The sequence below is a fragment of the Hyla sarda genome, chromosome 1 (assembly GCF_029499605.1).
Source record: "Hyla sarda isolate aHylSar1 chromosome 1, aHylSar1.hap1, whole genome shotgun sequence".
Classification (NCBI taxonomy): Eukaryota; Metazoa; Chordata; class Amphibia; order Anura; family Hylidae; genus Hyla; species Hyla sarda.
In genome coordinates this window covers 246,141,930-246,164,695 of record NC_079189.1, presented here as the reverse complement: position 1 = coordinate 246,164,695, position 22,766 = coordinate 246,141,930, and the positions used below count along the sequence as shown (strand labels likewise).

General features: G+C 42.0%; 1 protein-coding gene across 9 annotated transcripts in view; it reads right to left on the bottom strand.

Annotated features, from left to right (window-relative positions):
* MAST3 (microtubule associated serine/threonine kinase 3) overlaps positions 1-22,766 on the bottom strand; it is a 349,606-nt gene that overhangs the window by 226,713 nt on the left and 100,127 nt on the right. For 7 of the 9 annotated variants that reach the window (XR_008892095.1, XM_056569949.1, XM_056569940.1 and 4 more), the window contains one exon: positions 14,378-14,467. The exons of the other annotated variants lie outside the window; for them this stretch is intronic. Coding sequence is in view for 6 of the 7 variants with exons in the window: in XM_056569949.1 (XP_056425924.1) it covers positions 14,378-14,467 (90 nt within the window). In the remaining variant the exon portion in view is untranslated. The remainder of the gene's footprint in view (positions 1-14,377; positions 14,468-22,766) is intronic. 9 annotated transcript variants of the gene reach the window in all.

Below are 22,766 nucleotides of genomic sequence, written 5' to 3'. Positions count from 1 at the left end.
TCTGAAGAGCAAAGTAACTAGCCATTTTATGTGATGGTTATATATATATATATATATATATATATATTTACACTTTTATAAGATGATCAGTCATGTCATATATAAATAAATGGATTGAAGTCTATCATGCCACCATTATTAAAAATATAGTGTATTAAGACATTGATTTAGAAGTTAATTGAGAGGTAATTTGCTAATGAAATAAAGTTCTGGCTGTCTGCTGCCGTCACTAGGAGGCGTCCAATGCAAAAGGAACTTATACAGCTCCCATTGAACTTTACTTTTGCTGTAGAAATTTGTTCATATAGCGTCCTTTTTAGTGGTGGCTGGAAAACGAGGTCTAAAGAGGTATTTCTAAAATGTCTTTTTTTTTCAGTGTTCTTTCACATAAATATTCCTTTTCACTGTATCCACATGGTTCCTGCAGATATTTCTTTCCCTTTTTTTCTGTGCTATTTGTTATATGATCCCACTGTGTCCTGGCACTTCCCCAATGTATGCTCCATCATCAATTATGTGGCATACATAGTTCAAGGCTAGCTTTCAGAGCTATTTTACTTACACATGTTCTGTGAGCATCAATGCATACTCTGCAAGCAAGAACTCAAGCCCACATATATGGCATGTAAGCAATCATGTGCCCCATATGGGGCAAAATTTATGGCTGTGTGGTTGCTTCCTGAAGTGAAACTGTTAAAGAAGGTGACTGGAACAGCACAGGAATTGCTTTGGCGCTGTACACATGGAATTAACCGGACTACAGAAATAAAACCAGATCTGTTTAATGTGCAATGAGGCAACGCATTTCACTGCGCATGCTCAGCTTCATCAGGCATGTCAATAAGGGGAATCACTCAGGCTATGTACCCAAGACAATTAATACTTTACAGGACCAATTTGAGGTTTCCCATAGTAACATCAATTTAACATCACTAAAATACATATATTATAAACAACATCATAAAGTTCAAATGAACATTAGATCAATATTGTAAAATTGAGACATTTATGGGGTTCGACTTCATCCTCTCACATAATCAAAGGCCGTACATAAATTGTATATATCGCAACAGCACGGACACACAGTGCAGCAGCAATTCAACAGCATAGTATATACAGCGATTGTCAGGCCCAAGGCCTGATAATGGAAACATACATGTGTTTTATAATTGCATCTATGTATAAACTAAGACCTGGGGGTGAGGGGTCATTCAGACGGTGTATCCTGTGTCTTTTGGGGGTCTGGCTGTGTGTTTACATCTCCTTTGAAGTCATGCACTCTGGTCCCATCATATAATCAACCAGATAAGAGAGCCAGGAAGAGAGATGCCCCCTGGTGGGATCAGAGGGGAGGGGGGGATGGAGTCCCTCCAAAAAAGAGATATATAATATTTAACAATGCTAGAGTCAGGGTGTTCAATGCTGTGGAACAAGCTGACAAGACCATCCTAAGAACAGCTGGAACCTCACTCTCATGGACTGCTATATCATCATGCTGTAAGAACTTCATTTTTGCTTTCTGAACTTGTCTTGCCAAACTCTTTTATACATTTTTGTAACTGTATGTCATTTGTTCCTGTATTTTTATGCATAGCACTGTGATACCTTTTATCAGATTAAATGTTTAATTAATCAGCTCTGGTCTTTGATCTTTAAATATATGAGCTCACCTTTCTGAAGGAGGCTCTGGTAAACACATTTATCTAAGGGTTAATTTGGTGACTTGCTGGGACTAGTAATGGATACCCAGAGGTCTGGCGGCTTTAACCCTTGCACCATCACACTCTCTCTACCGTCTCGTCTGGACCGATAGGGTGTGATCTTGACAGCGATCATCATAAAAAGTAAACTACAATGTACCTTCAAAAATACTACAATATATCTTAAAACCGGAATGCTTGATACGCTCCAGCAAACAATATGGAAAACGAATTCCACGTGACATCCTACGGCCAATAACAAGATAAATGGGTCGGACAGTCCTTCAGCAGCATGCAAGGTAAAAAACTAATATAATCCTAACGTATTAGTATAGGAATTAGAAAAATTAGCGTAACCTACAGAATCTTTACCACAGGATCTTTACCACAAATTGTAAAATGGTATAGTGGCAAATTATAAAATGGAATAGATTTAAAGTATTTTTATAGGTTAAATGGACTGTTACATCTTGCGCTCCGGCCAGACACTCTGGCCATGAGCGCATTCCCCCTCTCACTTCCCCAGCCGGCGGGTCTGGTATTCGCATCGAGGTATACGCCCGCATTCAGTCCTTGGGCTGAATTCTCCTATAATCATAAGGATTCTGAGTTCACAAGGACTTATCCATTTTTTGTTGTGTATGGACATCATCTCCGTTCTCCTCTTCCAGTTCCAGTTTCCTCCGGTGTGCCAGCTGTAGATGAACTCGTCCGAGACTTCTCTTTCATTTGGCAACTTCTCTTCCATTCGGCATTCTTTGTCTCTTGCCTCCTCACACATGAAGACCCAGGCAGATAAGAAAAGAAGACCTCCTCTGTGTTTCTCTCTTGGTGACAAAGTTTGGTTATCCTCCAGGTACAATCGCTTCAAGATTCCCAGCTACAAGCTGGGTCCTCAGTTCCTGGGTCCGTTCAAGGTCTGGGAAAAAAATCAATCCAGTCTCATATAAACTCTGTTTGCCTTCTTCACTTCGTATTCCCAATTCTTTTCGTGACTCCCTCCTCAAACCTCTGGTACTCAACCGTTACTCACAAAAGAACACTGCTCCCTCGCCCGTCTCCAGTTCCTCGGATGTCTACCAGGTAAAATAAATTTTAGCCACCAAGACTGTGCAAGGACGACGATTCTTCTGTATGCCCTGATTCCGCTCCCTTTCTATAACGGGGGGCCATGGCATAGCAGGTAGGGCCCGGCCTCTAACAATGGCCGGGACCCATGATCAGTGCAGCGTGCTATTAACGCTTTAGACGTGGCGTTCAAAGTTTATCGCTGCATCTAAAGTGATAGTAAACTACTCTGGCTAGCTCAGTCGGCTGTTCGGGACTGCCGCGGTAAAATCGTGGCATCCCGAACAGCTGGAACATGCAAGGAGGGCCCCTACCTTCCTCCTGTGTGTCCGATCGCCGAATGACTGCTCCGTGCCTGAGATCTAGGCATAAGCAGTCAAGCGGCAGAATCATTGATCAATGTTATCCTATGGGATAACAATGATCAATGTAAAAGATCAGTGTGTTCAGTGTTATAGCCCCCTATGGGGGCTATAACATTGCAAAAAAAAAAGTTCATAAAGATCATTTAACAGTTTTAAAAGTTTGAATCACCCCCCTTTTCCCATTTAAAAAAAAACTGTGTAAATAAGAATAAAAATAAACATATGTGGTATCGGCGCGTGCAGAAATGTCCGAATTATAAAAATACATAATTCATTAAACCGCAAGTCCAAAATTGCGTATTTTGGGTCACTTTTTGTATCATGAAAAAATTTATAAAACGCGATCAAAATGTCTGATCAATAAAAAAATAGGCACCCCTAAAAACTTCAGATCACGGTGCAAAAGATGAGCCCTCATACCGCCCCATATGTGGAAAAATAAAAAAGTTATAGCGGTCAGAAGATGACAATTTTAAACGTATACATTTTCGTGCATGTAGTTAAGATTTTTTCCAGAAGTAAGACAAAATCAAACCTATATAAGTAGGGTATCATTTTAATTGTATGGACCTACAGAATAAAGAGAAGGTGTAATTTGTACCGAAAAATTTATTGCGTAGAAACGGAAGCCCACAAAATTTACAAAATGGCATTTTTTCTTTAATTTTGTCGCACAATGATTTTTTTTTTCATTTTGATTTTTGGGTAAAATAACTGATGTCATTATAAAGTAGAATTGGTGGCACAAAAAATAAGCCATCATCTGGATTTTTGGGTGCAAACTTGAAAGAATTATGATTTTTTGAAGGCAAGGAGGAAAAAACGAAAGAGCAAGAATGGAAAAACCCTGAGTCCTTAAGGGGTTAAAGGGCATTTGCTGAAAGAAAGCAATAGATAAACCTGGGTCTCTGATGGTCATTACTTCCTGGCTATGTCTCAACATGCTGAAAATGCATGCTTAACCTGTTGGGGACGAAGGGCGTATGCATACGCCCTTGCGTCCTGGTACTCAAGGACGAAGGGCCACCCCTCCTATCCCTGCTATTGGTGGTCTAGACGCGACCACCAATAGATGATCGGGGGCGGGGGGCTTTACTTTCGTATTCCCCGTCCTGCCCACCCACAATAGGCGGGGCAGAACGGGGAAAATGAAGAGGACCGGGCGCCGACGTCCACTTTCCCGTCCGGAGGCAGCGGAGCGACGGTGATCGGCGGGCGGCAGAAGAGGACGGCTCCCTGGATCCAACGGAAGCCGGTAAGTTGCCTAGCAACATCTAGAGGGCTACACTCTGAGACCACTATAGTGGGATTTGTAGTTCGGCGGGCGGCAGAAGAGGACGGCTCCCTGGATCCGACGGAAGCCGGTAAGTTGCCTAGCAACATCTAGAGGGCTACAGTCTGAGACCACTATAGTTGGATTTGTACTTTTGCAACAGCTGGAGGTCTACAGTTTAGAGACCCCTGCACAGTGATCTCTATACTGCCCTCTAGATCTTGCAAAACTACAACTCCTAGCATACCCACACAGCTGATTGCTATCTGGGCATGCTGGGATTTGTAGTTTTGCAACATCTGGAGGTCCACAGTTTGGAGATCACTATTCAGTGGTCTCTAAATTGTAGCACTCCAGATGTTGCAAAACTGCAAATCCCAGCGTGCCCAAACAGCAAACAGCTGTCTCAGCATGCTGGGAGTTGTAGTTGCGTACCTCCAGCTGTTGCATAACTACATCTCCCAGCATGCCCTTCTGTGATCAATACATGCTGGAAATTGTAGTTTTGCAACAGCTGGAGGCACACTGGTTGGAAACTACTGAGTTAGGTAACAGAACCTAACTGAAGGTTTTCCAACCAGTGTGCCTCCAGCTGTTTCAAAACTACAACTCCCAACATGCACGGTCTGTCAGCACATGCTGGGAGTTGTAGTTTTGAAACAGCTGGAGGTTTGCCGCCCATGTGAATGTACAGGGTACATTCACACAGGCAGGTTTACAGTAAGTTTCCTGCTTCAAGTATGAGCTGCAGCGCAATTCTTCGCCACAGCGCAAATTCCTAGCGGGAAACTCACCGTAACCCGCCAGTGCGAATGTACCCTAAAAACACTACACTACACTACAATAACACCTAATAAAGAGTAAAACACTACATATACACCCCCTTACACTGCCCCCCCCCCAATAAAAATGAAAAACGTATTGTACAGCAGTGTTTCCAAAACGGAGCCTCCAGCTGTTGAAAAACAACAACTCCACGTATTTCTGGACCGCCACTGACTGTCCAGGCATGCTGGGAGTTTAGCAACAGCTGGATGCACCCTGTTTGGGAATCACTGGCGTAGAAAACTGCAATCCCTAATTTAGTCCTCATATGCGCATGGCGCTCTCTCACTTCGGAGCCCTGTCGTATTTCAAGGAAACAGTTTAGAGCCACATATGGGGTATTTCCATACTCGGGAGAAATTGCACTACAAATTTTGGGGGGCTTTTTCACCTTTTACCCCTTATGGAAAGGAAAAGTTGGGGTCTACTGGGTTATACTAACATGCTGGTGTTGCCCTTTACTTTTTATTTTCACAAGAGGTAAAAGGAAAAAAGACCCCCAAAATTTGTAATGCAATTTCTCCTGAGTTTGGAAATACCCCATATGTGGGCGTAAAATGCTCTGAGGGCGCCCAACATGGCTCAGGAGCGAGAGCGCACTATGTACATTTGAGGCCTAAATTGGGGATTTTCACAGGGGTGGCTGATTTTACAGCGGTTCTGACATAAACGCAAAAAAATAAATACCCACATGTGACCCCATTTTGGAAACTGCACCCCTTACAGAATGTAACAAGGGGTACAGTGAGCATTTATGCCCCACAGGTGTCTGACAGATTTTTGGAACAGTGGTCCGTGAAAATGAAAAAATTTTTTTTTTTGTTTGCACAGCCCACTGTTCCAAAGATCTTTCAAATGCCAGTAGGGTGTAAATGCTCACTGTACCCCTTATTACATTCAGTGAGGTGTGTAGTTTCCAAAATGGGGTCACATGTGGGGAGGTCCACTGTTCTGGCACCACGGGGGGCTTTGTAAATGCACATGGCCCCCGACTTCCATTCCAAACAAATTATCTCTCTAAAAGCTCAATGGCGCTCCTTCTCTTCTGAGTATTGTAGTGCGCTCGCAGTGCACTTGATGTCCAAACATGTTGTATTTCCATACTCAGAAAAAAAGGGGTTACAAATTTTGGGGGGCATTTTCTTCTATTACCCCTTGTAAAAAAATTAAATTTGGGGAAAAACCAGCATTTTAGCGAAAACATTTTTTTTTTCATTTACACATCCAACTTTAACAAAAAGTTGTCAAACACATGTGGGATGTTAAGGCTCACCGTACCCCTTGCTACTTTCCTTGAGGGGTGTAGTTTCCATAATAGTGTGCCATGTGGGGGGGGGGGGGGGGGAGGTTTGCTGTCCTGGCACCATAGGAGCTTCCTTAATGTGACATGCCCCCCAAAAACCATTTCAGAAAAACTCACTCTCCAAAATCCCATTGTTGCTCCTTCCCTTCTGAGCCCTCTACTGCACCCGCCGAACACTTTACATACACATATGAGGTATTTTCTTACTCGACAGAAATTGAGTTACAAATTTTGAGAGGATTTTTCTCCTTTTACCCCTTGTAAGAATTCAAAAACTGGGTCTACAAGAACATGCCAGTGTAAAAAATTAAGATTTTGAATTTTCTCCTTCACTTTGCTGCTATTCCTGTGAAACTCCTAAAGGGTTAACACACTTACTGAATGTCATTTTGAATACTTTGAGGGTGCAGTTTTTATAATGGGGTCATTTATGGGGTATTTCTAATATGAAGACCCTTCAAATCCACTTCAAACCTGAACTGGTCCCGGAAAAATACAGATTTTGAAAATTTTGCGAAAAATTGCTGCTGAACTTTGAAACCCTCTGATGTCTTCCAAAAGTAAAAACATGTTAACTTTATGATTCAAATATAAAGTAGACATATTGTATATGTGAATCAATATATAATTTATTTGATATGTCTATTTTCCTTACAAGCAGAGAGTTTCAAAGTTAGAAAAATGCTAAATTTTTTAATTTTTCATCAAATTTTTGCATTTTTCACCAAGAAATGATGCATGTATCGAAGAAAATTTACCACTACCATAAAGTAGAATCTGCCATGAAAAAACAGTCTCGGAATCAAATTTATAAGTAAAAGCATCCCAGAGTTATTAATGCTTAAAGTGACAGTGGTCAGATTTGCAAAAAATGCTCCCGTCCTTAGGGTCATAATGGGCTCCGTTCCCAAGCAATCACAATCAGGGTGACATGCTTCAGTATTGTTTTATTTTTTCTATTTTTAAGTCACATTTTTTCTAATGAAAAACCCTTCAGGAAAATATGTATATAGTTGAGCAGAGAGTTGTCAGCTGATGGCTCTCTATTTCCTTCATAGTCATTGTATGACTTCTGCCATTGGCAGTATAGCGCAGGCAGATGTAGTGTTCATTAATGCCATACACTGTGTGATATTCCAGGAGTATAAGGGTTAAAATCTGCATCTTGATTGTATCAGATGAATAATGCCCTGGTCACGTGATTCTCTCTAAGCCAATGGCTGTGGGAGAAGTGCAGTCTGGACCAGGCCAGCAGTGTGTGAACATCTCCTACACCTAGGTCAAAGTGTTATTTTTCACAGATTATTACAGATTTCCAGAGGCATCGACTGTGAAAATAAGTATGTGCAATGCAATATTGTTATCTATGCTATTGGTGGCTTACTGGTCCACATTTGTAGTCCAGAATGTGCTCAGAGAGGTCAGAGGAGGACTCATTCTTTAGAGGACACAACTATGACCAGAAAGGTTTCGGACAATAATAGTGAGCAGCTGGGAATAGGCAGCCCAGTCTGCCCCCGAATAGCTGTGATCCAAGACAACAATTAGGGCTCAGTGAGAGCTGGCAAAGTGTAGATGGACCCCCGTCCAAGCACTGTTTCCAGCCTGGCTGCTACATCTGGGGGATTATCATTTTTATTGTTGCATGAAATCATGCAACAATAAAAATGAAAACTAATTTGCCTCAAAATATGAATAAACAGCAAACAAAATATTACAACTCAAACTTTAATATAATAGTAAACTGAATGTATTCTTACTGGTGTCTTTCATAAAATGTTTTTTCAGGTAGCAAAATATAATAACTAGCAGGTAGACATGATTTATGAGTTTGATCTTTACTCAGGATTGATAGTTCACTTAAAGAAGAACTCCAGACCATAAAAATTGTCCCCCATAGTGCCGACAGTAAAAAAATAAAGATGTACATACCGTCCTCCGCTCCCCCGGGGCCTCCAGTAACCGGCTTCGGTTTCCGCCGCAATCCACTTCCTGGTTGCTGGTGGTCGGATGAATCAGCCAATCACCAGCCGCAGTGCAGTCCGACTCGGCCGGATAGGATGAGCGGCAGTGTGAAAAATTCTTCACTACACCGGCACCTGCGGCCGGGGCCGAAAATGTCACACTGCCGCTCAGCCTATCGCCGGCAGAGTTGGACTGCGCTGCGGCTGGTGATTGGCTGATTCATCCGACCACCGGCAACCAGGAAGTGGATTGCGGCGGAGACCAGAGCCGGTTACCGGAGGCCCCGGGGGAGCCGAGGAAGGTATGTACATCTTTATTTTTTTACTGCCGGCACTATGGGGGACAATTTTTATGGTCTGGAGTTCTCCTTTAAGGCCCAAAGCACACTGCAGAGCTGTATATACAGAACCTGTAATACTCTGCATGGAGGCTGTAATCCTGAGATAATAGCTGGGGAAGCAGGCAGAATTGTACTCCACTAAGCAGGGGCGAAACTAAGCAGTGTGGAGCCCCATGCAAATTTTTTTTTTAATGCTCCCCATTCTTGTAGCTGACATGTCTCCCTGCCATGTGTAAAACAAAAGTACACAAAATGTGAAATGGTCATCAACCAATCACATTATATATTTTAGTTTCTCATCTGCTTTAGAAAAATAAAAGCCCTAATCTGACTGGCTGGTATAAGACACAGCACTAACCATATGTTGTGGGATAAGATTGCGTTGCATACTTATCTTAGGGCTTGATCAGTTGTATGGCTGGGCCGTATGAACTGAATAATTTGTGCAGCCCTTTACTGCAAATCAGCTGTTGTCGGTACCCCCATAGCTGACTGGGGGTCGATAACTTTTTAGTGGGTCAAAACAACCTGATCAGCTGACCAGCACACCTATTACACAGGGCCATGTCGGCGGTTCAGCTGATAATTGGGTTCACACATACAGTAGAGTGTGGCTGTGGTTCAGTGTGGTTATTGTCCGCATGCTGTTTACAGGTGAAATAATGTTAATAGTGTGTATGGTATTATTCAGACATTATGTGGTTGTTATATGTAGTTATGATGTGGTAGGGTAGTATTGTTTGGCCCTTGCATAGTGGTAGTATTCAGCCACTATGTAGAGGCACTAACGTGGTCAGTTAGTATATTGTTTTCCTTGTATAGTGTTATTACTGGTAATTACATTTACTCTTTGTGTGCTGGTATGCAGTATTATGATACTGAAAATGATTTCATTGATTATATATATATATATATATATATATATATATATAAATGAATGTGAGGTATTTGCAAAACATATTTTTGTATACGTTAGCAACACTATCATGGGGGTTTGTTGGGGGCAGGTCCAAACTTTACCTCAGGTCCATGGGACTATAGTTATACCAATGAAATTGAAATTATTACTGAACTGATGCCTGCACCCTTTGATAAATGCCGGCTAATGTTTACGGAACTCATGTGGAGCAAATCTGTCAGTCAGCCTGGTGTGGCTGCCTTGTGTCTGGTCCCAGCTGGAGTGGCCCTTGCATAAAACTGTGCTGCCTTTGCAAATTTGCACATCATAAATCAGTGCGTAAACTTTGCACCTAGAAAACCATGCCCAAACCACACCCACAAAATGCCCACTGAATTTGCTGGTGCAGAAAACCATGTACAGTGATGAAAGTCACAATCATAAATGCGGCAAACACTGTGCACCTTCACTTCACAAAAATATAGGCTGATACATGACCTCCTAAGGGTCTAGTATGGCTATGTACACATGGCCGTTCTCTCCCATCCCGCCATTCTCCTGTCATTGCTGCTAAACAGACTATACTAACAAACAGATGCAAACTGAGGCAAAGGGTTGCCATTAAGTGGCATCCAGTTGCATCAGTTTATAATTCGTTTGCATCCTTTATTGGTTGCTCACAATAACAGATCAAAAACAGCTTGGAAAAAAGGGATGCACACAGATGACCTCACAGGCTTATCCGTTTTCCTTAGACTTCAATGTTAAATTTCATATATCTGTTTCTAATCTGTTATATTTGACTGAGAAAAAAATACTGACTAAAACATCTTTTCTCCACCATAAATAACAGAATAGGAACCAAATTAGTACAAATGGGTGACAAAGGATTGTAAAAAATTCCCATTGACATTAATGGGATCTATTTACAGCCGTTTGCAAGGCGTTTGCAAAAGGCTTGAACGGATTTGAGAACAAGCATGAATTAACGGGGACAGACGTTAATGTGAACGAGCCCTAACGCTCCCAGTGCACATAACACTCTCATTTGCATAATGACTGTTCAATAGAGTATGTTATGGAGTCAGAATCTGGGCACAACTTGTCTCACGAGGTCAAGTGCTAGGTCACTCACAAAAAGTATCTATGGAACAATTTACAAAACAGTAACTTTAGATTGGATCTTGCACAAAGAGATTTCACAAATCTGTTTATGGTATATCCTTATATTGTGGACAGTGGACATCATGTAGAACATGGACTGGAAAAAGACCTCATGACTGACCATAGTTAAATACACCAACAAGTAAGGCTAGGTTCACACTACGTTTTGTACTTACGGTTCCCGTATACGGCTGGGCTTAATCGCGGCGCCCACACTCAGCCGTATACGGGAACCGTATTTAATGCATGTCTATGAGCCGACCGGAGTGAACTGCAGCCTCCGGTCGTCTGCGTTTTCGGCCGTATGCGGTTTCCCGACCGCAGGCAAAAATGTGGTCGACCGCGTTTTTGCCTACGGTCGGGAAACCGCATAGGGCAGAAAACGCAGCCGACCTGAGGCTGTGGTTCACTCCGGTCAGCTCATAGACATGCATTAAATACGGTTTAATACGAGTGTGGGCGCCGCGATTAAGCCCCGCCCCCTTCCTAACAGCCGTATACGGGAACCGTAAGTACAAAACATAGTGTGAACCCAGCCTAACACTGCTCACAAGATCCTCTATTTTCTGAACAATCTCCTTTTTAACCATGTATAACCCAGTTTTGCCGGCATGTATAGCTGTGAAGGTGTTAATATCTCTTGCTTGTATGGAGTTCCCTCTTCCCTAGCTCTGCTAAGGCTGTGATCACTCAGCAGCGACTATACCCCTTATGTTCCTGTTAGCCAGGAGCTGGATGGTGTTTCCCTGGAAACGCAATGGATTTGTTCCCATCCTCATTACATCTGCAGCCACTGCTCTGTTGGAGAGAGGGACATCCCTCCCCTTGTATGTGACATTTCCTTCTTTAGGATTTGCTCTGCTGGCAGTCTGCTACTGTCATAGAATTAATGTATATTCTATGTGGCCTTGAGGTCATTGGGAAACACACAGGAAAACTGTCTGCACATTAATCCCTCCAAATTAATGAAATATGGACAGAATTCATATGCCTTGGTGTACTCACAGACATAGGTAGAGTAATGTAAGTACACATTATAATGCACTGCCATAAACACAGGGAACAGTTATTTCAAAATACCTTAGGTAACTTGTTTGTTAAGGAAGCATTCCAAGAAATTATTTTCTTTTGCTTATATAGTGCAGCATGGGCTATTATTAGAGAATAATGTAGACTTTTTGTGTATGCCTTTTGCTTTCCTTGTTTTGCTGATGTGGCATGCAATCTCTTGAACGGGGCCCCAGCTCTGCTGCAGCTCTCTCCATGTAGGAGGCGTTTCGGCCGCAGCATGACGTTGTGGCTGACACCCCCCCCTCCATGTATCTTTACGAGAGAGGTGGAGATGCAGCATTCATGCATCTCCGCCTCTCCCATAGAGCCAAATGGAGGGGGCATGTCTGTCAACCTCTCAGTGAGGTAGACGACACAAACGTTAGCCACGCAGTGCCGCGGCAGTTCATGGGCCCCATACAGAAGATCATGGGGGGTCCCAGCAGTTGGACCCCCCGCAGTCAGACACTTATACCCTATCCCGTGGATAGGGGATAAGGGTATTATAGCTGCAGTACTCCTTTAATGAAAAAGGTGACCACCTCTCTCCAATGAACAAAGAACTACCAACCCTTACACCTAGTTTATTAGGTATTTGTGGTCTATTAAGTAAATATTTTATTGACTTTTATTCTTTTATAATATTTCCTTTAAATTAGTAAATATCCTTCTGTTTCCCACTAATTTATCCCCTAGAGGACACAGGACATGCCGCTAATGGCAGCCATCAGCGATCATGCTGATGCCCACCATTAACCCTTCAGATGCTGTGATCAATACTCATTACAACATCTGAAACATTAAGGGGGACTGTCAGTCATAATGCCAAAGCTTCAATTCACACGTTCAGGAAGTCATACTGCCAAAACTGCTATACAGCTAAAATAAAATGTATCAAATTTATCAGCAGTGTAAACAAAAGTGGAAGAACAACATTGACGCTTTACAAAATTAGTGTGTTCCATATAACTTGTTTTGTCCACTATCTGAGCTGGTGTGTAAACGCCTCCCTATTGTTAACTTCATCAGCAACTTTCTGCTTTTTTAATTGTTAGAGATATCATATCTCAGCCTAAATAGCAGCTAATTGTAGGAAATTTCTAATGAAGACTATTTAGTAAGATGCTTCATTTTGCATTTAGGAAACAAATCAATAACAAAAAAAAAAAAGAAAAAAAAGAATACAAAGGCGTTCATAGCATTTAAGTATAGTTTCCCACGTAGCATTTTTTGAAAATATACCACTGCAATTTTTGATGCTGATTAAGTCAAAGCAAGGAGTGGATTCAAAAGTAATGGAATGCATATACCCATAGAGATACATGGAGGGGGAGTGTCTGCCACAGCTTTCTGCTGGGGACAAAACTGCACTTCCTGCAGACTGCCGCGGCCCCTGTCCTGGAGATCCCGCTCAGACCCCCCCGCGATCTATAACTTATACCCTATCCTTTGGATAGGGGATAAGTTATGTTGTGCTGGAGTACTCCTTTAAGCTGGCTGTACTCCAATCCCATATAAACTGCCTTGATTGATGCCGCTAAGGACAGGGTACATAATCACAAGTCAGCCCAAAATCCTGTACTTTGGTCTTCTGTACTTATCTTCTGAACGGATAGTGTCTTCTGAACGGATAGTGTCTTCTGATGCGCAGTGTGCTTATGAAGATCGGACATACACATCCAGTTTCACTTCACATGCCTCAGAAGCCACTTGATTGTCAGAAGAAAAAGAAAACTACACGAGTTTGCAGACCAACTTGTGGTTATGTACATATTGGGGGAGATTTATCAAAACCTGTGTAAAGGGAAAGTAGTGCAGTTGCCCATAGCAACCAATCAGATTGCTTCTTTAATTTTTAATGAGTCCGGTGAAATTAAAGAAGCAATCTGATTGGTTGCTATAGGCAACCTTTACCACATTTTCTCCACACAGGTTTTGATAAATCTCCCCCATTATGTATTATCTTTGGGACGTAATTCAAGCAAGATTGGGTGGGATCAGGGTATGGCCAATTTATTGTTTTCCAAATGTCTTCACCTCCTTGACAGCAGAAAGTAACTTAGCATAAGGCATAAACAGGGATAAAAGCTCTCATTTAGCCATACCTAACATCTGCTTTTGCTAATATGGACTCCTTTAGAAAGCACAGAATGGAAACAGCCAGCTCATGGTGGCCCTTTGGAGAGCAAAAAGCATCTGACTGGTTTTATTTAACTACTTTGTTGTTTTAGATAAAGTAATAACTACTATAAACCTATAGGAATATATTTTATATAACAGAAATACTATTGCATAGTATAGAAGGATAGATTATAAAAAGTAGTATTGACAGTTTAACCCTCAGATTCAAAGATCGGAGAAGGTTTTAGCAGAAACACAACAGATTACACAATTTAGAAGCTGAGCTACAGCACTGAGCTTCTTACCTCCATGGGTGTAGGGTTTGCAGCGGACTGTTTGGGCTGCAGGGACTACAGGGACTGAGCAGAGTTGGACTTTGGTTGTTTGGAGACAAACTGTAAAGGAAGAGCAAGTTCAGAACTAGGGGGCCCTCAAACAGTTTTTTTTTTTGCAGACTTTAGGAAATGTTTCAAAACTCACTTACCTTTATAGGCTAACCACCAACACAAAAGGGAACTAATTATACTCCTATACATATTCAGTCCAATGAAAGTTCAAGATTCAGGACCTGCCAAAAGAATGTGTTCATTCTTTTGGTGGAATTTCGTCAGACTGCATTGCCATCTATGGAAAAGGTGCACGCCCACTTCAGCAGTGTGGACGGGCCTTTCATAAATACAGTCATGGGGTTAGTACTAATACAAATACTTCTATGTTCTTAGTCCTTCACAACAGATAGGCAGTGTTGAATTTCTTAATTTTAATGATCAGATAGCATTTATAGCAACATCAAAGGGAAGGCAAGCACCAATATGACATGAGCAGATTAGCCCAAACTACTATTCGCAGTGAGTGATTGTAATCTATGACTCACAAATGAACACATATGCTTGTACACAAAAAGAGCAGACTGACTCAGTCCCAAACACTTGTACTGACAAACATAGTATAATGAAAGCTGAAGAATACAGTTGCCTTAGAGCAGGCTTGATAAAAAAGATGCACGAAAACATACCTTAACATCAACATTTGACAGACTCACAAAGCTACATGTAGTAAATGTTGATGTTTGTGAAAAGATTTATTGCCTAATTTTATAGCCCAATAAAATGGTCATGCTGTGTGTTGCGTTAAAGTGAATCTGTCAGCTCTATATCATACTCAAAACTGCAGGCATGGGCAGATAGCTTTTTAAATAGTGATAAAGCAATTGATAGCTTACTTTTAGCTGATGTCTGTTTGCATAGCTTTAAACTGATGTTTTTCTTGTAAGCTCAAGTGTTGTGTAATTGACATATAAGGATCAGTGCTCGATCCAAATCATATAAATCAATCATGGGGTGGCAAGGAGGTGGGCATGCTGCAGCTCAGCTTGGCCTTTGTGACTCTTTGGCTTGTAAGGAATACATGATTTTATAACTTTGTAAATAGCCATTAGCTAAGAGACAGTTATCATTTGTGTTATCTATCAGGTATCTGTCAATGTCTGCAGCTCTGAGCATGATGTGGAGCTGACAAATTTAATATGCACGGGGAAGCAGTAAAAATCACATTTTTGTTTTCCTCAGAAGAATGGTGGTGTTGGTATTCAGTTATTAGGAGTTTTTTTTCTATTTTAGTGGGGAGATTACAATTTAGTCAAATTTAACCTACTTGTATAAACTGCAACAGCCAACTCTTAAAGTAAACTTTGTTATGACTTCAAAAGAAAACGATGGTCCAGCACATAAAGAAATGCAGCTTTATTTTGGAACTTGACACATCACAGGTAAAATTGGCTCCAACACCAAACCTGTTTTGAGCGCATGCGTTCTTCCTCAGTCACCGAGGAAGAGCGAATGCACTCGAAACGTGTTTGATGTTGTAGCTGATTATATCTGTGATGTGTCAAGTTCCGAAATAAAGCTGCACTTCTTAATGTGCTGGACCATTGTTTTCTTTTGAAGTTGCCACTGTGCAGGTCTGTGCACTACATTGAGGAAGGTGAGCTGGACTCTGTGTTAAACTTTGCTATGACTATGGATAAAATGGTCGTATGAGTGCCAGGGTCATTCCTAGATAATGGTTATTGATTGTGAAATGAAAGGTGTGCAACAAATATATATTTGTGTCTTAATTCTGTATAGATCTTGAAAAAAAACTGTTTGTAAAGGTAACCAATCATCCCTTATATGCTGCCTTAAAGGAAAACTGTTACTAAACTCCCCCTGCACACTAAACTCCCCCTGCACTAACCAGAAGTACTGTCTGGTAGTGCGGGGGACGCTGATCAATATGCTGCCTACCATGCCCGGATCCATCCAGCTGTTCGCCTGTTATCTTCATTATTCATGATAAGCAAATGATCTAACTGGGGGGGGGGGGGGGGGGTTACATGCCTCCATCTGGCACTGTGATGTCAGGGCCGCTCGTCCGTAGCACCGCCCAGCCTATGAATATTCATCCCCTTCATTCAATATTCATCCCCGCCTCTCCCTCTCCTCCCCGATCTGTACAGGACTCCACTGCACATGTGCCGCTTCCTGTGTATACCCGGGAGCGGCCTCAGCGCAGTGGAGTCCTGTACAGAGCGGGGAGAAGAGGGGGTGGAGGGAGGGGATGAATATTCATAAGCCGGGCGGTGCTGTGGATGAGCAGTGCTGACGTCACAGTGCCAGATGTAGCCTTGTAACCTCGCCCATGACAATGAGAAGATCATTTGCATATCAGGAATAATGAAGATAAGGGGCGAACGGCTGGACAGATCCGGGCATGGTAGTGCTATTGATCAGCTTCCCCCGAACTACCAGCCAGTACCTCTGGTTAGTGCAGGGGGAGTTTAGTGACAGTTTTCCTTTAATCATGAGTCATTGGGGCAGTCCCTGATTCTCCCTGTTCCATCTCCTTGATTGATAGATCTCTCTCTATTTGGGTACAGCAAGAGCTCTATCAATCAATTTTGATGGGGTGGGGATAAGCAGCCAGGGGTCACCCTGATGACTCTTGGTCCAGGCACCATGAAAGATATGACAGGTTCCCTTTAAAACCTTGTGTGGTGGCCCAGCACGAGAGTTGTTTCCTCGTACCCTTGCTGCCCTGTCAGGCAGCCTCCCTGCAATGTCCCCTGCCCCCCCTCCTGCATCTCTTCTACTGTAATTGTATATTATCCGCTATGTTATGTGTATAAGAATGTTATATCTTTAAGAAAGGTTAACATGTGATCACCAGTTAACATGTGAGTTGTCATGTAATTGTTACCCAGGAGGTATCAGTGACCAGGTGACTTAAGGGTGACCAATGGGACCCCACCAGAGTCTCCCGCATAAAAGCCTCTGGAGGATTCGCTTCTCTTTCTTAGTTCCTTAGTCTTTGCTGAGGTGCAGTCAAGCCTAAGTGTGTCTGGAGTCATAGAAGGCCTCAAGTCTGCAGCCACAAGCTACAAGTCTACAAGTAAGCTAAAGTCACAGCTTAGTCTGTCTCCAGTCTAGTCAAGTCAGTTACTGTGATCTATTGTCAAGTCAACGTGGCCTGCACTAAATTGTCTAAAACCACTGCAAGTCCCAGCAAGCTCTTAACCCCTTAAGGACGAAGGGGTTTTCTGTTTTTGCATTTTAATTTTTTCCTCATCACCTTCTAAAAATCCTAAAGCTTTCAATTTTGCACATAAAATTCCATATGATGGCTTATTTTTTGCGCCACCAATTCTACTTTGCAGTGACATTAGTCATTTTACCCAAAATTCCACCGAGAAACATAAAAAAAATTCATTGTGCGACAAAATTGAAGACCCCGTTTTAAACACCGGGCGTAGGGCGTACAGGTACGCCCTACGTCCTTAGGGGTACTCCGGTGGAAAACTTTTAAAAATGTTTTTATTAACTGGTGCCGGAAAGTTAAACAGATTTGTGAATTACTTCTATTAAAAAATCTTAATCCTTACAGTATTTATTAGCTGCTGAATACTACAGCGGAAATTCTTTTCTTTTTGAAACACTGTCTGCTGTCTGCTGACATCATGAGCACAGTCCTCTCCGCTGACATCTCTGTCCATTTTAGGAACTGTCCAGAGCAGCATATGTTTGCTATGGGGATTTTCTCCTACTCTGGACAGTTCCTAAAATGGACAGAGATGTCAGCAGAGAGCACTGTGCTCATGATGTCAGCAAACAGCTCTGTGTTACAAACGGAAAAGAATCTCTACTGTAGTATTCAGCAGCTAATAAGTACTGGAACGATTAAGATTTTTTAATAGATGTAATTTACAAATCTGTTTAACTTTCTGGCACAAGTTGATTTAAAAAAAAAATAAAGTTTTTTTACTGGAGTACCCCTTTAAGGTCTCTGAAGTCACTGGTCACCTCCGTGGGCCCGGCTAAACTGTATAGACTGTACCATCTGTGGTACAAATTTGCTATGTTTGCATACAGATTTTTGGGTGCCTCTGATTTTAAACAGAATTACATGGACATGTATTCTTCTTGCAGATCCTCATGGAAATAAATCTATCGCATACTAGGACGCAGGGTGCCAGAACACCACAGTACTGTGTGCTTTGAGCTGTAAGCTACTAAAAAGGTACTGTTTTTATTCTCCGAGATTAGAAAAAAGGTACGTCTTAGCGCCAGTTCATATCATCTTTGTCGCCCTCCTCAGCACCCTCTCCAGTTCAGCCATGTCTTTTTTATATACAGGTGCCCAAAACTGGACACAATACTCCATATGTGGCCTGACTAATAATTTATACAGAGGCAAAACTATGTTCTTGTGATGAGCCTCTGTGCCTCTCTTGATACATCCCATAACTTTATTAGCCTTGGCAGCAGCTGCCTGGCACTGGTCACCAAAGTTGAATTTACTGTCCACCAGTATCCCCAAGTCCTTTTTGGTAGTAGTTTTACCTAATGTTTTATTATGTAGCACAATTTTCAAGAAAAATTTAGCAATAAATGTATATTTTATGGCCCAAGTGCATAACCATACATTTAACCACATTAAACTATATTTGCCATGTATGTGCCCAAGCCTCCAGCTTCCCAAAATCTCTCTTTACTATTATGTTATCCTCCTCTTTGGTGATCATCTTACCCAGTTTAGTGTCATCTGCAAATATAGAAATCTACTCTGTAATCCCTGTACAAAGTCATTGGAAAGAAGTGAACCCAGTACTGACCCCTGTGGTACACCACTTGTAACTGTAACCTAACTCTAATAAGTTACATTGATACCCACCCTCTGCTTCCTATCACAGAGTCATTTACTAACCCAGTTACATATATCCTCCCCTATTAACCTTCTGTGTGGCACAGTATCAAATGCCTTTGAAAAGTCCAGATACACAACATCCACAGCTTCACCCCGGTCCAGTCTATAACTGACCTCCTCATAGAAGCTGATCAGATTAGTGAGAGCACATGATAGGTGTTCACACTGCTGTGGTGCTCTGTGGCGGACATTGTTGCTGTGGTGCTTTGTGGAGTGGTGTGGCTGTGGGCTTGGTCGGGCAGCAGTGGGGCTGCCTGGCCACTGGGTCATTCCCCTGTGGGCTTGGTGCCGCAGTAGACGTGGTCGCTGCTTGGCGCTATGCCAGTGGTAGTTTAGGGACCCACTCTGATTAGGTGGCCTTAACGTGGTGAGTGAGCTTGTAGTTTTTGATCAAAATGTATACTAACAACCTGTTAGTTTTTTAAATTATTCTGAAAAGCAAGTAGATCAAAATACAAATTTTGGCAGTGCAAAATACAAATTGTGGCTGTGGCAATAATTCTCTGTGTTGAACTTTTTGCTAATTTTATTTTATTCTTTTACAGAATTAATTGTTTTAATAAAGTTTTAATGTCTCCCAACTACCTTCTTGTTTCAGCAGTCTGAATACTTTCACTTTTATCATTTATTGTATCCCTAACTGTGTTGGTTAACCATGTTGGTTTTCTCCTATTTCTATGAAAATAAAACAGGATGCCTCAACAGGATGCAAAACGTGATGTGAACCTTGCCTATTTACCATTATACCAGGACACAAAAATTATGAAGGTTCTGTTTTTCTGTCCAGATGGATCCTGTTTTTTTTTGTAACACAGAAGTCAATGGTAAAAGGATGCAACATGATAAGCATCCTGTTTTAGGGTACGGCCCCACGTATCGCTTACGCAGCATATTTCATGCTACGAAAAATCTGCTGCTGCAGTGGGAAATACACTGCATAATCCCTGATCACCATACACACAGGGCTTTCCGTTGGCAGCCCTATGTGTGCAGTGAGTTTTGGAGGCGGGGCCGTGCTATGTTGTGCCCCACCTCCAAAACTCTCTGCACACATAGAGCTGCTGCCGGAAAGCCCTGTGAGTATGGTGATCAGGGATTACGCAGCGCATTTCCTGCTGCAGCAGCAGATTTTGCGCAGCATGAAATATGCTGCGGAAGCGGTACGTGGGACTGTACCCTTAAAGGTGCCTTTTTTCTTATCTTGAAAAATATAAACTTTTAACAGAATGCAAAAACATGAGGTTTTTCCCTAGTTTTACCTGCTCTATATTACATATTCATTAGCTGTAGGGAACTAAAAGAGCCTGGCAACCAGTGAGTTAGCTCAGTATAAAAGGCAGTTAAGAGGTTAAATGTCCAGTTCCATAGCAATGTACTTAAGCAGCTCTTGTCATGTTAATAATTACATACAGGCAGACGCTTATTGCCCGGCTCTGTCCAAACACCTCTCCTGTAAGCTTAGAAATCCACAAAACATTAAATCCACTTACTGACAGGCTTTTGTTTCAACTATGGGATGACATTAATCTTTTATTTTATTGTATACTATGTTATAAGATTGTTGCCAGTTCTCCTTTTAAGGGAAAAAGTTACCTTATTGAAAAGCTGGGAAAACACAAGAAAGAAGTTGTAAATGTGTATGAGACAGTGCACAATCTATGTGGAAAAATGTGCCTTTCTACAAAGAAAACGCACAGAACCCTCCCATGGAGCTCCCTCAAATACTATGAGATCCGGTATCACAGCAACAGGGATACATTTAGCCAAATAACCCCTTAAATAACCTGTGATCTCAAGGCCAGGTTTTCTGGAGAGACAGTGTGTGAGATTTGTGAAGGTGGTGTTTGCTATTAGGCTGGGTTATAAATGGAGGGGTGTTTTCCGACTGGAAGATTCTGTCTCCATGGTAACCCCATCAGTACCACTGCAGTAAGTAAGATCCCCTTTCACTGCAAGGTTTAATAGAAGAGTTAGACAAGGATACCACTTAAGTCTTCAATAGCAAAATGATGGCATTATTCTAATCTAAAAACTAATGTTAAGGCATCTGACTGTAGTGCTGATCACCAAATGTCAATACACTAAGATAGGGCTGATTTGTGTCCACGTCATGTATACTATGGCAAGACGGGGCAAGATGAGCAAGATGAACTATATTTTCCATGAAAGATCGCAATAACATATCTTATGTAAAGGTTATGGGGGAGATTTATCAACTTGACAAATACCAACATACATTACAAATAGACAATGACATTCTAACACATTAAAGCTGGACACAGACCTCTAGGATGGTCTAAATAATTGTTTTGGCCCACTAAGTGCCTGTCCAAATTCATTATTCAATATACAGTCATGGCCGTAAATGTTGGCACTCCTGAAATTTTTCAAGAAAATTGAGTATTTCTCACAGAAAAGGATTGCAGTAACACATGTTTTGCTATACACATGTTTATTCCATTTGTGAGTATGGAACTAAACCAAGAAAGGGAGGAAAAAAAGCAAATTGGACGTAATGTCACACCAAACTCCAAAAATGGTCTGGACAAAATTACTGGCACTTAATTTAATATTTGGTTGCACACCCTTTGGAAAAAATAACTGAAATCAGTCGCTTCCTATAACCATCAATAAGTTTCTTACACCTCTCAGCCGGAATGTTGGACCACTCTTCCTTTGCAAACTGCTCCAGAGCTCTCTTATTGGAGGGGTGCCTTTTCCCAACAGCAATTTTAAGATCTCTCCACGGGTGTTCAATGGGATTTAGATCTGGACTCATTGCTGGCAACTTCAGAACTCTCCAGCCCTTTGTTGCCATCCATTTCTGGGTGCTTTTTTTACCTATGTTTGGGCTCATTGTCCTGCTGGAAGACCCAAGATCTTGGACGCAAACTCAGCTTTCTGACACTGGGCTGTACAGTGCGACCCAAAATCCATTGGTAATCCTCAGATTTCATGATGTCTTACACACATTCAAGCACCCAGTGCCAGATGCAGCAAAACAACCCCAAAACATCATTGAACCTCCACCATATTTCACTGTAGGTACTGTGTTCTTTTCTTTGTAGGCCTCATTCTACTTTCGGTAAACAGTGGAATGATGTGCTTTACCAAAAAGCTCTATCTTGGGCTCATCTGTCCACAAGACGTTTTCCCAGAAGGATTTTGGCTAACTCAATTGTCACGATGCCGGCTGGCAGGTAGTGGATCCTCTGTGCCAGAGAGGGATTGGCGTGGACCGTGCTAGTGGATCGGTTCTAAGTCACTACTGGTTTTCACCAGAGCCCGCCGCAAAGCGGGATGGTCTTGCTGCGGCGGTAGTGACCAGGTCGTATCCACTAGCAACGGCTCAACCTCTCTGACTGCTGAAGATAGGCGCGGTACAAGGGAGTAGACAGAAGCAAGGTCGGACGTAGCAGAAGGTCGGGGCAGGCAGCAAGGATCGTAGTCGGG